General features: G+C 44.1%; 1 protein-coding gene across 1 annotated transcript in view; it reads left to right on the top strand.

Annotated features, from left to right (window-relative positions):
* Positions 1 to 15,282, top strand: part of LOC119384242 (histone H1.0-like) — a 32,275-nt gene extending 16,993 nt beyond the window's left edge. Inside the window, exons 2-3 of the mRNA XM_037652462.2 lie at positions 13,625 to 13,666; positions 15,253 to 15,282. Coding sequence (XP_037508390.2) covers positions 13,625 to 13,666; positions 15,253 to 15,282 — 72 coding nt within the window. The remainder of the gene's footprint in view (positions 1 to 13,624; positions 13,667 to 15,252) is intronic.
* The last annotated feature ends 5,120 nt before the right edge of the window (positions 15,283 to 20,402 follow it).

The following is a 20,402-nucleotide window of genomic DNA, read 5'->3' as shown; positions in this document are numbered from 1 at the left end:
GGCCGAGTGGTTACGACGCTCGCCTTCGCATCGAGGGGACGCGGTTTCGAATCTCGCCTCGTCAAGGAATTTTTAAATGCGAAGCATTTCTTAGCGAACTTCTGCGACTTTGAGCGTATATCTGTCTGTCTGTCTAGCCGCCTACGGCTTTGTGCCATGTTTGTGCTCTCCTGACAACTTCGTTTGGCACAACATGACTGTATGACGAACATAAATTATAGGTCATAACAAATCATGACATGCATGTCATGAACGGCATGATTTACATACCACGGCCTCGGTGCTCTCGCGGCCGTTTCGTTAACTTGATATATACCAAAATTGGTGTGGCGTGACAACATTGTCTGACAAGCTAAAGTGATCCTATCGTGCAACTCATGACACGCATGTCATATACAGCATGATTTACATGGCATGGTCCGGGGTGCCCGCGACCGTTTAATTAAATGGACATATACCAAAATTAGTACGACGAATCTTTTCTGTGTGGCGAACATAAATGACAGGTGGTAACATGAAATCGTCGACATGCATGTCATGTACGCTCATGCATGCCCAGCTCATGGTGCGCTTGCGGCCGTTTCACTTGCTTGACATATACCAAAACTGTTATCGCGTGACGTGACTGTATGAAGAACAATCACAGGTGGAAACATGAAAATTATGACATGCATGTCATGCATGAATTACATGCCATGCTCATGGTGCACTCGTGGCCGTTTCGCTGGCTTGATAAACACCAAAATTCGTATTGCATGACGTGAGTGTACGAGCATAAATGCCCGGTGCAGGCCCGTAGCCGGGGGGGGGGGGGGGGGCTAGGGCCCCCCCCCCGAAATTTTTGTGAAGTAGGTGTTCTTACCGAAAATAAATAACAGGTGTCTTTCTCAAATAGTCAAGTTTTTCATGAAGTGCCCCCCCCCCTGAAAAAAATTCCTGGCTACCGGTGGTAACATGACAATCATGACGTGCATTTCATGTGCAGCATGATTTACATGCCACGCTCATGGTGCGCTGTCGGCCGGTACGCTAGCTTGACATACACAAAAACTGGTATGCGACTGTATGACGAGCATAAATGACAGGTGGTAACGTGACAATCATGACATGCATGTCGTGTAGGTCATGATTTACATGCCACGCTCATGGTGCGCTCGCGGCCGTTTCGCTAGCTAAACATACACCAAAACTGGTATTGCGTGACGTGACTGTATGACGAGCGTAAATGACAGGTGGTAACATGACAATCGTTACATGCATGTCGTGGGCATGATTTACATGCCACAGCCTTGGTGCTCTTGCGGCCGTTTCGTTAACTTGATATATACCAAAATTGGTATGGCGTGACGTGACTGTATGACGAGCATAAATGACAGGTGGTAACATGACAATCATGACATGCATGTCATGTAAGGCATGAGTTACATGCCACTCTCATGGTGCGCTTCCGGCTGTTTTGTTAACTGGATATACACCAAAATTGGTATGGTGTATACCATACCGTTTTATTATACCATACCGTATAATGAAACGTGTATACCATACCGTTTCATTCCCATACCGTGCGTATACCAAAATATACTTTTCATTACATTAAAGATTGTACATGCATGAATGCATGACAAACATGCGATATACAGTAAACTAGATGTCCCGACATGAATGACCTCACTTGCCGCAAAGGCAAACAAGGCGATGTATGCAGCCCGATCTTTGCTGTCTGCTTCACATTACATCGATTCCCACAGTGCGTGGGATCTGTCGGATTTTTTAACCAAGAATTTCTCTTTCTCTCTTTCGTTCTGTTTCTTTCTGTCTCTCGCTGTCTACTACTGAACACTTTTTGATAATTGCCAATAATGTAAAAGTATAGAAAATTGGGCGAGTTGGTAGGAATTCATTGTGAAAAGTATTCAGCATGCACACAAAAAAGACGTAAAAGAAGAAGCGCTTGTTTGTCTTTTTCCCGTACGTCTTTGTTGTGTGCATGCTGAATACTTTCCATAATGAATTGTAAATAACCTAGCATTTTACAGTCTTGCCATGCCATGAAGGAGTGGTAACTTACCACCCGAGTTGGTAAATCCTCTGCTAGCCCCATCAGATGCTCCTGAACAAAACGTTGTTCATAAAGCAGAACTTGTCGTTAAAGCCATGCTGGATAAGCCCCGGTGACTACTTTTGACCACTAAGGGACTACAGAAAAGGAAGGCGACTGAGCTTATTTTCTGTATAGCAGATTACATCGTGTGCAAGTCATCAAAAAGTTCCCATGCCCTAACAGGGCATGGGAACTGCCTGTGTTCTGGCAATTCATGTAGAATTAATTATGATGCAGTGCCACACTGACTAATCATTTTGATCACGGGGGCCTGTTATACCCGTTGTTCTCACTTGAAGGTATTTTCACAAAGCTTGATAATGCCTTCATTATATTTTTTTTAGTACAAATTAGCTTCACGCTGAGAGTTTGATCTGCTTTTTGATTTTTCGATCTAGTTATGTTTTGTTCATTCTCCTTGAAGTGGGTCAAGTCCCATCAAGGTGATGGGAAGCGGGAGGTAGGTTGGCGGTAATAAAACTCACAGGGTCCCTTATGCACTCACTTAATACGACTGGAAGGCAAAAGCCATCTTCTTTATCTTCTCAGTCGATGTATTGATCCTGCCCTGCCACCCTTCGGAAGCTTTCTGCACCTAATGTGTTTTTCCACTGCCTCCAGGATCGGAGGCACCTCACCTGGTTTTGCACTGCCTCCGTGATCGGCCTACCTTTGACCAAGCTACGTTGTCATGCGATGACGTCATCTGTGACGTTACGCGACTGTGACGTCATAATGACGTCACAAATTTTGGCAATCTGTGCTGTCATGATGATGCCATACGGTGACGCCATCACGTGATGACGACTTTTTGCATCACCCGTGTTGATGCCGGTCAATATGTTCATGTTTGGTGAAGCATCTAAGGCTTTCACCTTAAAAACTTGATGATATATTGTAGCAAAATATTTGCAGAGTCAGATGTACAGCTTGCAAAAGCACAGTGATTACAACATAAACATAAACAGCACCTTACTCATCTACTTAACTTTCTTAAGTTAGAGCCTATAACACTGTTACAACACATGACAAACCGAATTTCACTGTTTGACCACCAAGTGGTTACGGCCCAGACAAAAGTTGCATTGTGCTGAGTCTTACTGATCAATCAGTTCAGTCATTACAGCGTGGATTGAAGGAAAGTGAGTTCCATACAGTCTTTAATACCTTGCAGTAAACAAAGAAAAGGGGAGGTGACCACTGCTGGTCCGCCTTGACATTCCCTTAGCCTAGCTGTACTTAATCTCGACAGCAGTGTTTTTACACTTTAGACAGGCGTTTTCACTTCTTCCCATCATGGCTCCCTCTCTCTCCTGCTCCCATGCTTTTAGCGATTCCTCGCTGCATGGATGCCTCTAAAATCTGTTTTCACGTTTTTGCGCAATGTGTCCGCAAGCCCACTCTCACGGAATACCAGAAGTGACAGCAAGTTCGCATACCTCACCCGAGATATACAGTGTTGTAGCCCTGGACTCCTTCAGGCCGTTTCCCTACACTCAGCGAGCTGGAGCTGCCGTGGCGGTCATTAAAGATATGGTGAACAGACCACCTCTCGCCCCTCGAATGATTACGCGTGACTCAAGAGGTGTTTGCCTGTCATCACACTCCTCGCATTTGGACCGCATGTCGCCACGCCTTGGCCTTCAACCCGAGCTTTCTTCTAGGAAGCGGTAGCAAGGTCATGTAATCGAAGCCACGGGGAGCTTGTGCCCAGACGAGACGAGCTGCTCGAGGGAAACTGCATTCCAAAGATAGGCGCACAGTCAAAGGCCGTGCAGAGAGAGAGCCCAGAAAGTAGTTGTATAACGTACTGTGCCACGCTGTCTATTCTGCACGACTGGCATATGAGTGGCAGAACATAACAGATCTTCAAGGTTGTTAACTCTAACAATAACTCGGCTGCACAGAACATAAGAAAAGGCTTACTGGGAAATTCTGCTTTTTGGTGATTTTAGTTTTCCACAAATCAAGTGGAGTAACAGTGTTGCTTTAATAACAGGGAATGATGCTGCTGAATATTTTGTTAATATGTGTCATAATTTCAGTCTAACTCAACTTGTATATGAGCCCACATGGGTTTAAAAGACTCCTTTAAAGTACTCGGCCTTATACTAACCATCATCCCGACAGACAGTCTATCATGGTTAACTTAGCTCCACGAAATAATCAATCGTAAAGTAATACATGCCACCTTCCCCTTTCAACCGATCTTTTCAGATCGGTTGAAAGTCCAACAGTCCAAAGAAACTACAGCTTATATGACAATGGACACTACGAAGCCATTAATACTAAGTTAGGCAACTTCTTTTCAACCTTCAAAACATTAGTCCTTACGCACACACTTCAGGAAAACTGGACACTATTTAGAAACAAAATGCATGAACTTGTAACAAAATATATAGCAAGAATAACAATGCACACAAATCAAAATAAGCCGTAGTTCACCAAAGCCCTAAGTACGCTTTAAAATAAAAAGAAACGTTGCTTCCGATTAGCCATGCATCTTGGAAGCACTCAAGCATGGTCGAAGCACTCAAGCATGGCAGAGAACACCTACTTGAGTGCTGTTCGCACTGCTAAAAAATTTTTTTTTAGCATTGACCTACCCCAGCTACTTACTCGTAATCCTTGGCAGTTCTGGCACGTTTTAAATCCCCCCAGAAACCCACACCATCAGCGTGACAAATACAGAAGGTGCAACAGCGACAGACACTGAGTGCGCTGATATTTTCAATGCAGCATTTTTCTCTGTGTTTACAAAAGAAACTACCACTCCAGTCGTTCCACTACCAACTAACATATTATCGCATACACTACCCATTATGTTTTCTGTTGATGTCATACTGTCAATCATTGAAAAAAGCCAACTGTATACTTCTTCAGTTGTACACAGAATTAACTTGAAAGATTCTAATGAACAGTAAGCATATATATGCAGCATGTTTCACCCTACTGTTTTTCCAGTCATTGTCTATAGGTGCCTTACCATGTAACTGGAAAGTGGGAAAGGTCGTTCCAGTCTTAAAAGCAGTTAACAAAGACTCCCCCTTAAACTACCGCCCCATTTCATTAACTAGTGTCCCTTGCAAAATCATGGAACATGTCGTGTAATTGCGTATCATGGCCGTCTTAGATTCAGTAAACGTCTTTTATCCTTTTCAGCCTGGTTTTCGTGAGGGGCTTTCTTGTGAAACACAACTAGCCATCTTCCTTCATGATCTCCATGTTAATCTTCATAACAACATTCAAACAGATGTCATCTTTTTAAGACTACTCTAAAGCTTTTAACAGTTCCTCATAACCGCTTACTAATGAAATTATCCTTGTTGAACATAGACCCTCACGTAATGCAATGGATAAACGAATTCCTAACTAACAATTCCCAGTTTATCCTTGCAAATAACCACTCATCCAAGCCCCTTCCTGTCACTTCAGGCATTCCCCAAGGATCAGTCTTGGGACCACTTCTTTTCCTAATATGCATTAATGATCTTCCACAGCATGTATCTTGTCCTGTTTGCATGTTCGCTGATTGTGTAATTTATCGTACTATAACTAACCCTTCAGACCAAACATCTCTACAGAACGACCTCGATAACGTGGATAACTGGTGCAGCCATTGGCAAATGGCCTTTATCACTAAGGGCAAATTCGTTTCAATTCCCTGCAAGTGTAATTCATTCCTTTCTACCTACACAATCGCAAACATCCCAGTCGAATCAATTCTCATGTACAAGTACTTTGGCATAACCCTGTCCCACAACCTTTCCTGGAATGCGCTTGCGACTAATGTCATTTCATCAGTGCACAAAACCTTAGGATTCATGAAACGTCGTCTCTGTCATGCTCCACAGCATGTCAAACTACTGCCGTACAAATCATTGGTCAGGCCACAACTAGAATATGCCGCTGCCATCTGGAACCCCCACCAAGCATATATTTTCGATGCACTTGAATAAGTTCAGAATCGTGCCGCTAAATTCATCCATTCTTCATGTTCATATAACATCATCATTTCTCTCTTAAAGACAAAATCTAGCTTGTCATCCCTCGCGTTTTGTCGTCGTGTTGCCACGCTCTCTCTTTTCCCCAAATTCTTTTGCAGCTCACTAAACCGCCCACTTTACAACGTGCAATCATGTTCACGCACATCACAGTGCACCAGCCGTCAAGTGCATGTTACCTGTCCTCGAACACGAACCATAACATTTCAAGCCTCATTTTTGCCTTGGGCTGCCAGAGACTGGAACGACCTGCCCCACCATGCTGCTGCAACTCATTCCGAGTTTCTGGACACTGTGCAAGCATGTACCTCACCGTAACACCTGCTTTTTATTGTATAAACATGATAGCCACCCCTTATGAAATACCCCAAATGGAGTCATTAAGGTGTTAAAATGCAATGAAATGAAAAAAGACACATGATAGGAAAGAACATAGGGAAGACAGCCTTCCTCGACTGCCACATTTGATGTGACCGTAACTTTTGTCGTGAACATGTATTAGTGCTTAAATTTTGTTTTGTTTTGCATCTCTCTAGTTACTCGTTTTAGCAAAAAAAAATTTCATGCTTCACGAATTTTGAAACCATGTTTCGGTCACTTGTTATGAGGTCCGCAATGTCCGATTTCACCAATTAGGTATAATGTCGCATGCAAGGTTTTTATCCGTGTTGTATACACCCATATATGGTAGTATCAAAATGGCCTTGATGGCAGACAAGATATGTTTGTATCAGTAATGAAATATACTTTTCTAAAATTGATGGGCTCTCTCCTGGTGACACATGTGTATCCTGCCTTTATGATGGCTTGCTGGTGTTCTAAAAATAAAAACATTTGGTAATCTGCACTCTTTTTTTTTTTTATGGTCTCTTTTTTCCACACCTAATAGTGATCGCTTTGCACAGCACAACACCAACTAGTACGAAGCAATTACTCAGCAGAAACGTTCTGGTTTTGCTGCCTGCTTGGCAACCAAAGTCCAGGTAAACCAGGCAAGACATCAAAGCGGTAATGTGGACTAGTTGGTTGCTAGAAATGGCAAAGATTTTGCAGTACAAAATATAAACACACAGACACAAGAGAGGACATGAAAACAGGATGGGCGCTAGTCTATTGCCCGTCCTGATGCATTGATGCAAAATGTTTGCCAGGCAAGACTTCATATCAATTGTTTACCAAATAATCCAGCCACCCCCCACCCCCCGAAAAATGCGGTCTTGCAGCATAACTGTAGAGTTAAGTGTATGCAGATACCACACAATGTGGGAATTGATTCTATACAGATAGCTGGCTTATCCAGCATCTTTTGGCATTCTGCAAAACATTACCAGGGCGACCAGCGTGTTTGTGTGTGACAACAGCAGCAACACAGTGGCGACTTAAGTATGATGGTGATGTCATAAGGGCCAACTTTTGTACTCTGGCAAGAAACTACAAGCTGTTCTGTTATGATTTGGTGCCGATACTGAATGTAACACGATTTTGCACAGCATCTAAACAGCACTAGCTGCTATAGGAGGAAGTTTGACTATTGCATCTGCAAAGTTATTGCATTGATGCATGTCTGTTCCAAACACAGCTTAAAGTTCAAATAAAAGCCATTCTCTTGTACGAAGGAGCCACTGAAGTGTGAAGCAAGACGACGCAATGCGGCAGGGTGATTCTGCATCACATGCATGCTGCATGGAGCTCACAAATAGCCAGCAGCAGTGGGAACAACTCATGAGACGCAAAGCGCAGAGCCACCTCTGGATATTCAATGCGCAGCATGAAAGTAGATGAAGTGGAGGCAGGGGTTAAGTAACAAAAAAGGAGGTAGGCAGGAGGGAACTATCATTTGATGGCATTGGTTGAGGCAAATGGTGCGAGCCTCCGCATGAGGAAAGTAGCTAGGTTGCCTCCTGGTGCCAGCGCTTTACAATGTTTCTTTGTGTCCGTATTTAAAAATCCTGTGGTATAACACTCGCTAGACGTCCTAGCATACAACTCTTGGCATATAGACAAAATTCCAAACAGAGCATGGTTTCATGTGAAACTAAAATGCAAACCACACGCTCCTAGTTACAAGAGTGCTTTTGTCTGGGCAAGTTGGTACGACATTTGCGAATTAATAATCACTAAACCTCAGTCCCTCCCCTCATCAGAAGTGACTGTGGGAACAATCCATGAACTTAGTTTGACATTAAGTTAAACTGAAACTCTATGTTACAAGTGGGTCAGTTTTTCCTGACTGACCCACTTGTAAACAGCTTACACAGTGGCAAATGTAAGTACTGAATTGAAGGAGTTAAAAAAACAATTTTCTGAACAGGGCTTTTCACTTTATTTTACTCACAAAAAATATGTCGACAAGTAAACCATACCCTTTCAAAAAAAAAAAAATAATGCTACATGTTCACATGTGATACACAAATGGATACAGATAGCATTCAAGCTAAATACAGCATACATGCACATCTACAGACAAAAACACTTCACAGTGCTATGGCAAAGGCAGTTGTAATACAATATGTTCAGAACTAACAGATCTGTCTTCATCCAACTTCAAGCCAGTTAAAGGGAGCCTAGAGCCATGTTTAGAGATGTCAATGAACTACTTACAAAAATATTACATGTTCATTCGTGCTACAATATGAGATACAAACCACAAAACATGCTATAGTAATAGAAAAAAAAAAGAAAAGGCTGTGCCCACCTTTTGTACTGCCATGCAAGGCAGCAATATGTAGTAATACAGCATGTTCTTATTTTTGAGAGATCTGTCTTCAGGTGGCCAGAGGTCAGTACATGGCAGCTGTGATCCACATTGTAAGACATGAATGTTCCATGTATCAGATTACGGCAGCCTTTGGCCACGTGTCAAGCACTGAGTTGCTCTCAAATTACAGGACCTATAGATAATGGTACCTTGCCTGGCTGCTGTACCAGTGTAATACTGGTCACAAAGCAAGGTGTTTGCTCATGCTGATGACCACCTACTCCCGCTGATATTGGAGAGTCCCGGAACCCAGCTTCAATACTCTGCTTTGTTCCCTTGTGACGTGCAAAGCTCATTTTGTTGCGATAGCAAATATACAGACACTCCATGTGCACTCGTACCACTGTGTCATGTCCCACACAACTGAGTACACGACATGCTGTCCCAGGTACCGAATGAGAATGCAGAACTGGTGTTCCACTTATGCCACACAAACTGTTCCTCTGTTGAACACAATGCACTATGCTGGAGCACTGGCTTGCGAATGGAGGGTCCAAAAGAAGCACTTCAGAGCATGGGCAACGCTTTACTAGAAGCTGGTCACAGAATATCCTCTGCTAGAACAATAGGTGCAGGGAAAATTACATCAGTGTGTCACTCATCTCTTAGCACTGTGAGAGACTGAAGGCTACCAGCTGGGTGCACAGCCGGGTCCATATGTCCCGAACACCCACATGCCTCATAGAAACATCACTACATACAAGCAACAAATGTCCTAACAGGATATCTACTGAGCAGCTGGAACTGACTCTGGCAACCATCCTCCCATGGTTTCTATCGCTGCCATTGTAATGATGTCACTGCAGAATATTCAATCCTTTGAAAATTGATCAGCACAGCATTATGATCAACAATGCAGTGCCAGTGAGTGCATTTTTGTCCTGTGTAAACAGACAATAAACAAACACAGTGTAGTAGAAGCTACAAAATCCCGTCATGGGCACCTCTTGAGCACCACAAGAACTTCTTGAAACACTGCATGACATTTGATAGTTTCACGAATTAGACACATTAAAGGGGCCATGACACGGTCACCCAACAATTTGAGGTTTTCAGCGAAAAATAGTAGAGGGTCTATTATGCCTGTACATATATGAAAAATGGACTGTAAAAGAATATTTCAGCGCAAAATGAGCCCTAGAAGTCGGCGGCTAGAAACCCCGCCCACCGGCCGCGACCACCATTTTGCCATGGCATGTGTGACGTCAGAACGGCATGTGTGACGTCATGTGCTGCATGGAGTGAAGCCGTCGTCTTCTACCAGTTTCAGCCGCTGCAAATCGTTGAATATCGGTGCCAAGCTGAAGAAAACTGAAATACCCCAATTTCACGCACAGCTGAGCAAAGAGCATAATCATTCGGTGGAATACAGACACTCGCAAAGCAAGCAGCTTGCTATGTCTCGGCTCACGAGTGCGCCAGTGTTGCCCGACTCTCAGGCCGCTCGTGTGTTTATAAAAATATTCAATTATAAATTAAGTGTTCGAAAAATCCGCTAAAATTCCACCAGCTCGTTCGTGAACGCACAAGGATTAACCATCATAACACAGCTTATGATTTAAAATTGGGTGTCATGGCCCCTTTAAATGCTGCTTACAAATGTCTCCGAAAAGTTCGAGGGATACCCAAAAGCAATCACTTGAGCATTTGAAAGAAAAGTCCGCCCTCACATACCACTGGTATTCAAGCTTGCAATTCTGTGGCAAAGAGCATTTTCAAGCAGGACATTCCAACCACCATACTAATGCACCACATTCTCACTTCGCAATTCTGCAATTCGCACCATACAGATTGGTGGCATCTGGTGGCTATAACCTGCAATACTGTAGTGTTCGAGGATGCTATTGTGTGCATCACACACAGAAAAGAGGTTCTTTGTATTATGGTGGTATCAGCTGCATCAGCCCCCTACCGTCACTAGTTCAATAACCGATGAATCATTCACGTCTGCAGATTTTTTTTGTGAAGTATTCACACGCATATAAAAAAGGAGATGGCTTTTTATATGCGCTATATGAAAGCAGGCCTCTTACAAAGTCCGAAATTTCATTACAGTTGACCATTAACACCACTTGCTGCCTTTCACAACAAATGCTTCTGTTCCAATCGTAATCTCATCGTGTCATACCGTGTGACACAGTGCCAAACCTTGCAACAGCCACAACATGTCTTGGCAAAGACGAAAAAACATCTCACAGACTGAACTGTAGTTGACAGCTGCATAATGCAATTGTGCAAATCACTGCAGCACGAGGCACCAACCTGTGTCTCGTGCTGGCAAGGCCCATGCGCACATGGCAAAATCTAAACATGTCAATAATAATTAATACAATTGCTGCAGTTTTACGTGCCAAAACCACGATATGATTGCGAGGCACACCGTAATGGGGGACTCCGGATTGATTTCGACCTCCTGGGGTTCTTTAACAGGCACCTAAACCTGCACACATGTGTTCATTGCATTTCGTCCCCATCAAAATGCGGCCACCGTGACCGGGAATCAAACCCGCGCCCTCGAGCTTAGTAACGCGACATCCTACATGCTAAGCTACCACGGTGGGTAATCTAAACATGTCAGGTGTCTGTCTTCCTTGATAGCCCTAGTTTGGTGGCCCTGTTAAACAGTCTCTGGGATTAGCCCATTTCGCTACTGTCTGCAGGATCAGCGCATCGACTAGACTGGGCCAATCCTGGGGATAGTGCAGTACAGAACAGCACAATGCTGGTGAGACTGACCAAGCATACGCACAAAACTCCTAGAAAGGGGGCATATTCTTTATTAAAGAAGTCCTGAACCATTTTTGCAAGTAATCATCAGTTGACCTCAGTATCGGAGTTTACTGTCTCAAGAATTGACTGCCACAGAAATTTTTCGAATACATCAAGAATGAGCGGAGTTAAAGGGATTCGTCTCCTGCAGCACTTTCTCTCTTCTTTCGTCCTGACAAGCGCTGGGTGCTACACAGGGAGGGATGACACAGAGGAAAGAAGCTACATCATGTGCACGTCATCAAACACAATCTCTCTCTCTAGGTGCGATTCCAGAATGCGCTAGTGTCGCAACTATGCAATTTTAGCAAACTATAGAGCACAATGTCCGGCACGTGGCGACACCCTGTGGCAAACAGCACATACAAGCCAAAAGTCGCTATTGGTTTATGCCAGCTATCAACCAACAGCAGTAATCTGTCGTGTGACGAAAAATCTGCTGTACGACCACCCTCCGAAAAGCGAGAGTACGGGCCTCTTTATGAAGAGAGGGTGCTTACGAAAGTGGAAACTTCGCACTCCACTTATGAACTCTCCTTGTTGCACACGACTGCAAGATTTGGCCGAGCTGTTCACAGCAGCATCTGCTTTCTGCTATGTTTTTTTTCACCAGCCACGATGGATGGTTCAGGCCCCCCTTAAAGGAGTTATGCTCTTGACGTATGCTTTTTGCACTAAGGATATTCAGGTACTGCTTGTTTTACTGCATAGTTGTGCAGAGAACAGAGTCGGCAACTACCCCATCTGTAGCTGTAGTTCAGATGGGGATACACTCAATTAACATTGCTTTTTGCATGCGACCAGGCTTTCAGCTAGCAAACAGATGACAACTGAAAACTTTCTAAAGTAGCCCAATAAATGCGTTGCATTTATAGCTTGCAAATTATGGCCTCATATTCATGGGTGATTGATAGAGTCCAGATTTAAAGGGGCCCTGCGACACTTTTCAAAGTAATTATCGAATGACCTCACTATCGGAGTTAACTGCCTCACAAATTACGTGCCACAAAAACTTTTCTAATCCATCAAGTATGAGTTGGAGAGATTGGTTGCACACTTTGAATGCTTCTTCTCTTCCTTCGTCCCGACAAGTGTGCTGGAAGCTACACAGGGAGGAATGACAAAGGGGCAAGGAGCTACAATGTATGTCATGAGCTTGAGCATTTTCTTTTCATCTTTGAACGTGTTCGTACACTTCCGGTATGATGATGAGAGTGCCAGTGGCACATGGCAGCACCTCATGGCAGCCACGGCAACTACATAGCACAAAAGCGCTATTGTTGTGTGAAAGTAGCCAAGCTCTGCGAGTGCCTGGTGCACACTGGCTTTGTCCTGCATCACCTTGATTGACAAATAGCAGTCAAATCCAGATAGCATGTTTTGAAGCGAAATAAATTAGCTTGACATCAAGTGATGTCTGACAATATATCGTGCTCACGAGGCATGCCGAAGAGAGAATGTGGGAAATGACAAGCGTACCGGTGGTTTTAGAAATGACAATGTGCATCGGTAAGTGCCACTGTAGTGGACTCAATATGAGACAGGTGACCTATTGAGGCACATAGTGGTTGAAATAGTACAGGTGTAGTATGCCACGCGCCGCCTCAAATGAACGCAGGAGAAAATTAATAAGCAGGCGACCGATGATCGGGACTGGAAGTACTAAGCTAGTTACTTTTTTGGTGTTTCTGAAGCGAGACATACGTATAATTTTAAGGTGAAAGCCTTAAATGTTGATGTTTAAAAGTCGTGTGAGGTCCAAAACATGCGGTCCAAAAAAAAAACATGCGAGCATGCTAGCTGCACATGTATTTCGTCCAGCTCGTCTTTGTGGCATCGCGTGAATAAGAAAAATTAAAACGCATGTGCACGTGCAGCTGCACGTGTACTTTGTCCACTTTGTGTTTGCGGCATTTGCGTGAGTGCAAAAATAAAAACAGCACACGAAGGTGCGAGTTGCACATCCATTTGGTTCACTTTGTCTTTTCACAGTTTGATGAGCAGCAGCACAGTAGGGGTATGAAGAAAGGTGAGGTGCGTGCTCTACACTGGCCCTGTGGCAATGGCCCTGCCACGCATGCACAGTCTAAACAGGGGGAGACTCGCGAGTTGCATTCTCTTCTAAGTCAGGGCCAGGACCGATTTGGCTTCTTCCATTTGCTAGGCCGTGGGTTCTTGATGCTGCTGTCGCATTTCGAAAGCTCCCTTGCACGTTGCCTATATGTTGCCGCGGAGGCTCATAGCTTCATTCCTCATCGCTATGGGTCCAACTGGGCTTACGCCTTCACATTCTTAGGGAGTTTTAAGCATCCCCCTTAATTCTTTCATTTATTAAACCTATGACCACGCAGCCGGTCCCTTTGACTACATCGTGCCGAGAAGAGGGCGAGTGATTTTCCGCCGTTTTTGAGAGAAAAGTGCCAATTCCCTGCTGTGTGCAGCGCAATAATATTCGGCTCGCATGTTCACAGGAGCATTAACTACCGATTGACAGTGTTCTCTGACTATGTTCAAAAAGCGTTGCAGGGCCCCTTTATAAGTAACATTTTTCCTACCAATAAGCAAGTAAATGTGTTGCCACTGGAGGTCAAGAAAAGCAGCCTACCAGTATAGTAGAACCTAGTGTTAGCCTTTCCAGTTAAAAAGGTTGGGGGGGGGGGGGGCATAAGTACTTTGGGCTTAAGCCAATGCTTGCTTCTCTGTAAAGGTGCTCTGAAAGTCTCACAAAATTTCCCTGAGAGATAGAACATCAACAATCCTTACATCCTCAGTCATCATGTTTTGTAGAATTTGTACAACAGAATCGATTAGCAGCCACTGTAGTGAGACCACGGCTAATTGATAATTCCGTGCACAATGGATGACCAGAATGACCACAAGATGTATCACAGCTTCTAAAGATACATGGAAAGTACGCATTACAATAATATCGCACTAGCTGTATAAGACAAGAACACTGCCATCAGTACATGGCTTCAAATATTTGCAGTAACATTTTCTGGCACACAAAACAAACCAAGCATCACATATTTTCGTCTCTAAACTTAATGATGCCTGCAACAACATAATTATAAGTCCTGTAAAGAGTTAACAAAACACTCATACCACCATAAAAGCATACACAAAGGAGTGCTATCTAAAATGACATTCAATATAAAAACTAAAAATAAGGGGAAGATAGTTAAGCCAACATCGTATTTCACATAGCAATGCCCGGAAAAAACCGTGGCAGTGCAGCTGAACCGTGGAGCAAAAAATGCTGAAGCATTAGGCTAGTAAAAAAGCTGGGATAGAACGAGCAACACAAGATAGCACGAAGGTGTGGTGTAAAAGAACACTGAGTGCATAAAAACATAAAGAAAGGAAAGGTTGGCCAGCCAACATTGCCTTTCACTGCAGTAGAACTAAGAATCAAATAATGCTAATGCTAACCTAGGTATAAACGACAATGCACGCAACCATAAAACCGTAAGCAATGATAAAATTATAAACCTAAGCCCGAGTAACATAAAATCACATGGACTTTGTCACTTCTTGACCCTACAACTTCGCTATGCCCAGGTGGATGGCGCGGTGTTCGGATCGCTTACACCGCTTCGTTTGGATTCTCCCTCTTGCAGGTAGCGCAGCACAAACACTGCTGCTCATAAAGAGGATCTGTAGTAGCTCACGCCAGAGGCTTCGAAAGGAAATCATGCGTGGACGCAGTTTACATGTGCACTTAACTTTCAAGTCGCCACGTGTATTCAGGAACGTAAAAATAAAAATGAACCGACGCTGCACAAGACACCCACCAACAATTACCGTTCAGGAAGTCTGCACAACAGCTGCCTGCGGAGCACTACTCAGCACTTACATGGACCATCATTGACAGAAGTTCAAACCAAGCAACCTACAGAAATTACACTCTGTCGCCATCCGAGGTGTCACTGGCCGTTGAGCGCGCCTCTTCAATTTGCGTCGTGATGCGTTCCAGCTCAGCCACTTTGGTGTTGGCGTAGTGGTAGTACATCATCTTTATGCCGCTTGCGATGGACATCTTCATGCGAATGTTGTAGCGAAAAGCGTACTTGTTGTTTTTCTCGGCACGCTTGTAGAGGCGCTTGAGGTCGCGGATTTGCTGGTCGAGGAACACAATCTGACGGTAAGCGTTGTCCAGCTTCTCCTGGATGGCCGCAGCTCGACCTTCCAGTGTCTCACTTTCGGTGGGCGATAAATCCGTCGCTACACCGCCACTGTTCCCACTGCTGCTGCTCTCGCTGCACTCCACTTTGGGCGGTGCCATATTCTGCGCCGCTTACGTAATGCAGGAGATGCAGCCGATGCAGCCAACAACCGGTTGCTGCCTGTAGCCAGACACAACGAGTGTGTTCAATTTCGTTCCAGCAAGCAAAGCTTGGCAGCTTCAGTTGTTTCGTTTTTTAGCTTCCCGGTCTTCGCTGCATCAGACTGTAGTCAAACTTGCGGATTGCTTGCACTGCTTCCGATGCAGGAACGAACGCGCCTAGACATTGTACGCCATCTGTCGTCCACTTTCTAACATTAACGTAAAAGGTTTACAGTGCCAATGTAGTATGTTAATCTATTTTTGTTTTTCTGAAAAACCACTGGTACTAAAAAAAACGTTCCTTTATTTATTTATTTTTTATTTAACGCTGTCGTGCTGTCGCGTCGAAGTGTGGTGTCGGGGGTAATCTATCCAAATCCACACTCCTAGTGAGTTTTCGTCTGCTAAAGCGCGCGTAACTGCGCACTTCGCCTTGCTGAACACTAAAACTCACGTGTTCTGCAGCAAATCTAGACAACCTGCAGATAAATGAGTGACGCGCGTGCATCGCGAATCGATGCTCACTGCACAGACACAACTTCGTTAAATAGCACGTACTGTGCGCATACGCACCATTTGTGGACAAGCTTTTATCTTCTAGGAAGCAAAAAGGTCACCTTTCTGTGTAGCACATGGTAGTACACTTTAACAGGGTCACGCCAGCACTTCCCACAAGGTTCGTCGTCTAGTAGTATTCAGAATGGCGCCGCGCGTTTGCACCCAGAGTTCTGTGTTTGCAACGCCAGGTCTATCGTCTGCTATCCTCACTGACCGAAGCGGTGTAGAATATTACCTTTTCAACGAAGGCTCCACGGGTGCCGCCATAATCTCCTCTGGGCTGCTGTAAGTATGCCTGAACCCACAAAAATGCACCGCCGAAGGTCAGCCTTCGTACTTCCGTGCAAAGGCGTGAGCAGGGTTCCCTGTGTGTGTGTGTGTGTGTGTGTGTGTGTGTGTGTGTGTGTGTGTGTGTGTGTGTGTGTGTGTGTGTGTGTGTGTGTGTGTGTGTGTGTGTGTGTGTGTGTGTGTGTGTGTGTGTGTGTGTGTGGAGGGGGGGCGAGGGTTCATCGCAGCCCCCCCCCTATTAAATCAAAGTATGGGGAGACATTGCCTCCCCCCCCTCTGCCCCTCCATCCCCCGCCGTGCGCGCGCCTATGCTTCCGTGCCACATGTCCAGAAACGAGGTTGCAGCAGGGTGGAAGCTACGAGGTGTAAGCAAGCCACATGCTTGCGCAGCAAAGCACAGTTTTTAATTGGCAAGGTTGAGACCCCGAGTAGGTCGTGGTTGAGACAACTGCGTTTGTTTGGCGCACGTGCTACGTCGCAGCGATACGTGATAAGCTAACCACACTGCGCACGTGCGTCGTGTGCAGTTAATTATTGAACATCTTCGATTATTTCCTCGGGCTGCCAGGCGGCAGCCAACGGGCTGCCTGCGGACTCACTCTCCTGCCGGAGCGCTTTTACGGTGGCAGTGAGCAGGCGACGCGTGCTCTTTTTCAAGCTTGTTTTTTTAAATGTTGCAGGCCAAGGGCACATATCTATCTATCTATCTATCTATCTATCTATCTATCTATCTATCTATCTATCTATCTATCTATCTATCTATCTATCTATCTATCTATCTATCTATCTATCTATCTATCTATCTATTATGGCATTGTTATATTTTTACCTCTGTTTATTGTCACCTTGATATGTAATAAACAATACAAAGTACTAACAAAAGGTACTGAAAACCGTGTGCTACCACTCTCTTTTTGTGCAGCAAATTCAGTAAGTTTGTATTGTCCCCATAGCAAAATAATGCAATGGTGGGACTAAACTTCAAAACATTTTTCTCGGCTAAAACAAGAACTGTGATTAAACTTTCTGTGGACAAAGTTGTTATGATTCTGAATCGTATCCACCTTTCTCCTTATTTTTTCTTGGACCACCTTAGGGTGCTACAGACGTCTTGCCAAGTTCACGATTTTACTTTAGAGCCTATGCGCCGCACACAGGCAAAACTAAAATTTTAGGAGATAGTACGTTTTATGAAAAGGTCTATAAAATTAATTTATGCATTTGATCTATAATTGTCTTTTGTAAAAAAATTCTCGAAAACGCTACAATTTATTCATTTACCTACGCGCTAAGGGGTAAAAAAATATACAGCTACTATAAGGGACCGTCATATTAATAAAAGCACGATACTCGAAAAATGCAAAAAAACATAAGTGTTGAAAGGCGCGTGAAACGGTAGATTTATAGGGAATTTTGTTTTCCTACCTGGTTTTCCACCATTTCGAGAAGTTGCGTGCCCAAAAAAATTTTGCCGCTGAAGATATTTTGTGAAAATGCCGTAGAACTAATGTCTATACCTGCGTAATTTTCTCAGATTTTTAAAGAGAAACTGATTTTTGTCGAGTGCCACGGTTGGGACAGTTTGCGTGCATTGGAATGACCCGAGTACATATACTTAAACTTTACTGGCCACGTTCCCATGAATGCGGCAGCAGCGTGTCTCATTCCTCGTCATCCAAACACAAGCTAGCTGGCTTCCGGCGTTTTGCACTCTTCCGTGAGTGCGATGCACCAGCGTTTACACATACGCAGCGCTAGTTATGACGGACTATCCTCCCGTAATTGTCACATTAATGCGATTCGTTTTCCTAGCTCATTACGACCATCTACATGAATGCGACGTGCTAAAAAAAGCGATGTGACGTGTCAGTTGTCGCTATTCAGGCATTTTAATGATAATAATAATGTCTGGGGTGTTACGAGCCAAAACCACGATATAATTATGAGGCATGCTGTAGTGGCGGATTTAAATGACGCCACCTGGAGTTCTTTAAAGGGACACTAAAGAGCAAAACGATTTCTCTCGCATTGGTAAAGTAGTCTTCCACGATACCAAAAACACCACGCTTGCTGCGAGAAGACGCTTAATAAGCGAGAAAACGCGCAAAAAGAAAATACAGGTGGCGACGCCACCTTGGAATTCCCGCACCATTTGCCGTGACGTCACATATTTTTGAAGGCGCCTGCTTGGGCTTACCTAGTTCCTAATCGGTTAAATCGAAGTACATTGTCCTCTGAGGGGGCTAGAGACATGGCATAACAAAATTGTGGAAATTTAGTCGAGCCAGTGGCGCCAAAATACGTTAAATGCTCTTTGAAATCTTTTACGTCACGAATTACAAAGTTCGGCGCGAAATTTAAAAACGAAACTCTGAACTTGGTTTTTTCCTCTAATAATAAACCTATGGTGGTGAAATAAACTACACAAGAGTTCTCCGAGCACACTTTATCAATCTAAACCAATTCATTGTTTCTCTTTAGTGTCCCTTTAACGTGCTCATCTGAGTACACAGGTGTTCTTGTATTTAGCCCCCATCGAAATACGGCCGCCGAGGCCGGAAACATGCCCGTCCCCTCGAGCTTAGCAGCGCGACACCGTTCACCTGCTAAGCTACCAGGGCGTGTCCCACATCGTAATTATCGTTTAGTGCGCACTCACATATGCTGTGTACCGACCGCTGGGGAGAGTGAGATGCCAAAATTATCGGGAACTTTGCAGGCCCCACCATTGCTCAACTTTCTAGACGTCATTTTAGAGAGAACCATTAGATCAGAGGCTACTTAAAGTGGGTTTTCATTTGACCTTGCTTTCTAATGCTGCTGAGCAAATGATGGCAACTTTAAAATAATCAAAAAACCAAAAGAAAGAAGAGGACCCTCATAGAAGTACTGTGGTGATACCATACGTTCATAAAGTATCACACAACCTAAAGAAAGTGGCACAAAAATTCGGAGTTAAGACAATCTTCAGCGCACCTCATATGTGTCGCATACGAGGAGGCCATTCTATAACGTGCTATAAAAAGGAGAAATGTGAATGAAAGAATGCCGTTTATTTTTCTTCTTGGAATGCACACGCATTGTAAATGCGTACGGTCGCATACCATGTTATATAATTGTCAGCCTCCGCCGATACAACTCTACGCTATATATATATATATATATATATATATATATATATATATATATATATATATATATATAGAACATAAATGTGAAGAAAGTAAAGTGGACGAAAAGATGACTTGCAGCCGGCAGGGACCGAACCTGCGACCTTCGAATAACGCGTCCGATGCTCTACCACTGAGCTACGGCGGCGGTCATCCTCCCGTCCACTTTTTGGGGTATATATGTTGATTTAAACGTAGGAGTGTTAGTCAGCGCCAATCGCAGCCATGGCGGCGAGTGTGGAACACTCATTTTTATGCCTGGTGGCGTCACGTAGCACGTGATCTTTTTACGAGCTGGCAGCTGACCAATAATCCCTCGCATACTACCTGAAGGCATTAAGTCTGCCAGGACGAGACCCTCGCTATGAATGAAGGAAATGAGATGATTTTCTAAGGGCTCGTTTATCTTTGTTAGACACAATATTAA

Source organism: Rhipicephalus sanguineus, chromosome 1, assembly GCF_013339695.2.
Source record: "Rhipicephalus sanguineus isolate Rsan-2018 chromosome 1, BIME_Rsan_1.4, whole genome shotgun sequence".
Classification (NCBI taxonomy): domain Eukaryota; kingdom Metazoa; phylum Arthropoda; class Arachnida; order Ixodida; family Ixodidae; genus Rhipicephalus; species Rhipicephalus sanguineus.
Note: the sequence above shows the minus strand (reverse complement) of the source record. Positions and strands in the feature narration are given on the sequence as shown.